This window comes from Hordeum vulgare, chromosome 6H, assembly GCF_904849725.1.
Source record: "Hordeum vulgare subsp. vulgare chromosome 6H, MorexV3_pseudomolecules_assembly, whole genome shotgun sequence".
Lineage (NCBI taxonomy): Eukaryota > Viridiplantae > Streptophyta > Magnoliopsida > Poales > Poaceae > Hordeum > Hordeum vulgare.
Window position 1 is genome coordinate 506,641,785 of NC_058523.1, and position 4,972 is coordinate 506,646,756.

The 4,972-nt window shown below is 49.6% G+C and overlaps 1 protein-coding gene across 1 annotated transcript; it reads right to left on the reverse strand.

The window, feature by feature from the left end:
* Positions 1–2,423: 2,423 nt before the first annotated feature.
* On the reverse strand, positions 2,424–4,005 carry LOC123402490 (expansin-A5-like). The gene is made up of 3 exons (XM_045096412.1): positions 3,715–4,005; positions 3,281–3,611; positions 2,424–3,183 (listed from the first exon to the last, which is right to left on the reverse strand). Exons 1-3 carry the CDS (start codon positions 3,935–3,937, stop codon positions 2,874–2,876), a joined length of 864 nt encoding a protein of 287 aa, XP_044952347.1. The 5' UTR covers positions 3,938–4,005; the 3' UTR covers positions 2,424–2,873.
* Between the last annotated feature and the right edge of the window lie 967 nt (positions 4,006–4,972).

A 4,972-nucleotide genomic window follows, 5' to 3' on the forward strand; every position in this document is an offset into this window, starting at 1 on the left:
ACTCTTCCACCAAGTAATCCAACTAGCATCAACTACGAAGAGTAATCAACACTACTAGCAACCTTACAAGTACCAATCGGAGTCGCGAGATGGAGATTGGTTACAAGTGATGAACTAGGGTTTGGAGATGAGATGGTGCTGATGAAGATGTTGATGGTGACGAGTCCCCTCCGATGAGAGGAGTGTTGGTGATGACGATGGCGATGATTTCCCCCTCCGGGAGGGAAGTTTCCCTGGCAGGATCGTCCTGTCGGAGCTCTAGATTAGTTCTGCTCAAGTTCCGCCTCGTGGCGGCGGCGAAACCACGAAAAAGCTCCTCTCTGATTTTTCCTGGACGAAACCCTCCATATAGCAAAAGAGGGGGCCAGTGGGCTGCCCACAAGCCCCCATGGCACGGCCTGGGGGGTGGTCGCGCCGTGCAGGCTTATCGGCACCCCCTGGAGCCCCTCTAGCACTTCTTCGGCCCAGTATTTTTGATAAATTGGGAAAAAATGTCACCGTTGATTTTCACGGCGTTTGGAGTTGCGCAGAATAGGTATCTCAACTTTGCTCCACTTTCAGGCCAGAATTCCAGTTGCCGGTATTCTCCCTCTTCATGTAAACCTTGCAAGATAAGAAAGAAAAGGCATAAGAATTGTACCGTGAAGTGAAATAACAGCCAAAGAAGGGATAAATATCAACATGAAAACATGATGCAAAATGGACGTATCAGCGGCTAGGAAAGATGTGGAGAGAGTTTTTGGGATTTTTCAAGCCCAATTTGCTATTGTGAGAGGACCGACGAGGTTTTGGGATCAGGAGACCCTTTGATACATCATGAAGGCGTGCGTGATCATGCATAACATGATCATAGAGAACGAGCGTGGTCAAAATGCCATCTGTGGCACCTATTAGTTGATGGGACATCTGGTTCTACCAAGGCGAGGTGGAGATCGGGTTGAGCGCTTCCTTGACATGTACCATGCCATTCGAGACTCCGATGTGCACGATCTTGAGAAGGATCTCATGGAGGAGTGATGGACATGGAAGGCAAACATCAAGTCGCGCACTTGATTCTATTCTATTTGATGAACAATTTCATGTTGTGTGTTGATTTGTGTGCTATTTGATGAACCGTTTGATGAACTAGACATGTTGTGTTGTAATAAATTAACTACTATTTAATTATTATTTGTTTGAAATATTTTAGATCATTTATGATATCATTTGTTTGTCATAGGTTTCAAATATGTAAAAAAAAATGAGTGGTACGGTTCGAGTGGGGTGCCCTAAATTAGGGTCTGTTTAGTTCCAAATAAGACCCTGTTTTGTTCCAAATAAGTCATCAACTTATAAGTTGAAAAGTGCAAAAAGCGACTTATTTTGTCAAACAAACCCAACTTATAAATCACCCCAACTTATAAGTCATAAGTTGCTCCATCCCAACTTAAAACTTATAAGTCACCTACTTTTGCATGAGAAGGTGACTTATAAGCCACATGACAACCAAACAGACGTGACTTATAAGTCACTGATTTTAAGTCACCTGACTTATAAGTCACCTGACTTATAAGTCACGTGACTTATTAAAACCAAACGGGCCTAAGTCACCAACTTATAAGTTGAAAAGTGGAAAAAGTGACTTATTTTGTCAAACAGACCCAACTTATAAGTTATAAGTTGCTCCACCCCAATTTAAAACTTATAAGTCACCCAATTTAAAACTTATAAGTCACCCACTTTTGCCTGGTTCTCATCACCTTTTGTGTGGTCAGATGACTTATAAGTTAGATGACAACCAAATAAGCGTGACGTATAAGTTACTGTTTTTAAGTCACTTGATTTATAAGTCAGATGACAACCAAACATGCGTGACTTATAAGTCACTGGTTTTAAGTCAGATGACAACCAAACATGCGTAGCTGTTAAAGAATGCGTCCTAAAATAAAACATCTGGAAATGCAGAAAAGTTTTTCGTGACCTATAACTGCAGATAGCATACGACATCTGTTAGAGATGCTCTTAATCGTGAGGTATGAAGGAACTTTTTATGGTGAGGTATGAGGGGGTTTGAGGCGCCCAGCTAACGACATCACCATGTAATGAGAAACAGTATACAGATCTAATGGGAATCGTATCCATGGAATCGTATCCATGCTCACCTAACAAGCTCCGAACATTCGTCGGCAAGGCTCTGCTTGCTGGCACTAAGAAACTGTATGAACTAAAATTAAACATTGTTTGCTAACCCAACTGACATTGACTCACAATGGAAAGTAACAGAGTAACATGCATATTATTACTAATCTACGTTAACATAGGTTGAAGTTTTTCAATGGAATGTTCAGAGATCGATCAGAAAAGATTTGGGCGTCAGTTTAAATTATTTAGCTCATTTGCGACTAGACAAGATAGCATTGCAAGATGGGAGTAGTACTCAAAAGTGAAACATCCAAAAGCCAGAGGCTCAAATTAACTCGGTCTGAGGTTACATCACAGCCAAGCACACACCACACACACAAACAAGGAACACACCAAAACATCCTCGAGACAAAGGCCACTACCCAAGAGGCCCATTCGCTAATCGGCGGGTGATACAAGGCGGCATCGGTTAATCAAACCAGCCTTTACCACCGCTGCCATCCTAGCCAAAACCTCGTTCAAATGTTCAGCTAGCACACACACCACACCAGGACAATTAAAAGCCCATGATAATACCAGGCCTAACTACCTGCTACTAACTCGAATCCCCACGAACGTATGCCTGAGGAAGGACCAACCATAAAACCATGGCGCTTCCCAGCACGCTCCAATCGGGAGGTTGACGACGACCACCACTCGCTAAAACCACTACTACAACCAGATGGTACTGCGTCTGCGGATGATGCAGGCGCTCAGTGGAACTGGGCGCCGCTGAAGGTCTGGCCGAATGACCAGCCGCGCGGGACGGCGTTGTTGGAGACCACGGACTGGCCGTTGCCTGCCGTCACGCGGAACGAGAGGCCCTGCCCGTCGAGCAGCGCGTTGCTCTGCCAGTTCTGCCCCCAGTTGCGTGAGAGCGCCTGCCACGCCGCCGAGCGCGTCGACTTGACGGACACCGCGTGCACGTCGCCGGGGCCACCCACGTTGGTGACCAGCACCAGGTTGAAGTACGAGTGGCCATTGATCGTGAACCTGATGCCGCCCTTCTTCTGGCACGCCACCCTGCCCGAGAAGAACAACGTGACCGTCAGTGTTACTTCCCAAACAGTTGAGGGAAGATTGACAAGGTGACAAAAGGGGGCGAAAGAAGGGGACAAACCTGCGGTAGGAGACGGGGACAATGCCGGCGCGGTAGAGCGCGATGCGCTGGAAGACGGGCTGGGACATGTCGAAGTGGGCGCGGGGAGGGTTGCACCAGCCGCCGGCGTCGGACGACTCGCCGAAGTTGGGCGGGCAGAAGTTGGTGGCAGTCACCACGGTGGAGCCGGGGAGGCAGGCGTGGGGCGCGCCGGCCTCGGTGCCGCCCGGGTCGCACCGCACCTCGAAGCAGGCCCCGCAGCTGAGGCCGTTGTTGAAGAGCGCCGTGCTCAGGGCCGCCGTGTTGGAGCCGTACCCCGTGCTGTAGAGGTTCCCGTAGCCGCACGCCCCGCCTGCACGCGCGCAGCAGCAAACGGTAAGGACCGGAAACGGCATCACAGATGCGGCAGGAAGTAACATACAATGATGTGAGCGAAGGGCTTGTTAAATACGTACCCATGGTGCCGGAAGCGTCACCGCCGCCGTAGAAGGTGGCGTGAGCGGACGCCCAGGCGCCACCGCCGAGCGGCGCGTGGGCGTGGTGACCGATGCCAGGCCCGTGCCGATGGACCAGGCCGTGCCCGGGCAGGTGCGGGCCACGCCCCTGCCCACGGGACAGAGCGGGCGGGAGCAGCGCGGCCACGAGGAGGGCGAGGAGGGCTGCTCGGGCGGGCGCCATTGGCACGGTGGAGAGCGGCAGCCTGGTGCGCGCTGAGGCCGGCGGGGGTGTGTGGAGTGCGGTGGGGATGTGCTCTGGGGGTGGGCTGGGATCTCATAAATAGAGGGACGGCGTGCGGCGCGGCGCGAACGGTTTCGAAACGGTGCGGCGCAGTGTGAGCGTGGAGTGAGGACTGGGGCGGGCACGCGGGTGGGGGCCCGCGGTGGGAAAGCAGCTGGTGGAGCGGCACGGAGGCCGCGACACGGGTTTCCTGGGGCGTTGGGGGGCGTGGGCGGGAGTGGTAAAAGCAGCAGCAGCAGTAGGCAGCAGCCAAGACAAAAGCTGTGGTGGTGGAGTAAAGGAGTGGGCGGAGAGGTGGACTGGTTCGGGCGTACTGCCGCGCGGCGGTGCGAAGTTTGGAGGGGGGCTGAGCGGGAGCTAGCTAGAGTGGTAGGCTTGCTTGGTTCGCGGCCAATTACAGATGAATAGAATGGCTCAGGCTGGCCATAGTGGGAGTAACTAAGACCAAATACAATAAGATAGAGTCAGCAGTCTTTAAGCATTAAAATATTATATTTTTACTAAGTTGGATGGGAGAGAAGATGAGAGAGAAGTGAAGCGGGCTCTTCGTGAAGAGCCAGCTCTAGCACGTGCTCCTAGGTGCTTTGTGAAATGAAAGGTGGACCATATATGATAAAAGTAGTACAAGCTAGCTATAAAATAAGCTATAAGACTGCTTATAGCGAGCAGTTGGATATATACTATTAAGGTAGTATCATGTACTTGGGACTAGCAAATATGCTGATGTGGCAGGCAATTAAAGAAGAGAGAGAGGGTTAGAGTAACATAGGTAGATACCATAAAATGTTAAATGTTATGCTATATGTGTCATGCATGTTAATAAATAAGGTCATCTATGATACTACCTCTGTCACAGTTTAGAAGACACGCACGTGTACCTAAGTCGTCAATTTAACTTATATAAAATTTATTATTTAATATAAAAATTATATCATTAGAAAATAGGACATCTAAAGTTTTTAATGATATATTTTT

Bases quoted from the DNA above. Each gene is read 5' to 3' on its own strand.
- LOC123402490 (XM_045096412.1), bottom strand. From the start codon at position 3,937: ATGGCGCCCGCCCGAGCAGCCCTCCTCGCCCTCCTCGTGGCCGCGCTG. The intron at 3,612-3,714 runs GTACGTATTTAA...GCGCGCGTGCAG, and splicing joins TGACGCTTCCGGCACCATGG to GCGGGGCGTGCGGCTACGGG. The intron at 3,184-3,280 runs GTTTGTCCCCTT...CTTCTCGGGCAG, and splicing joins GTCCCCGTCTCCTACCGCAG to GGTGGCGTGCCAGAAGAAGG.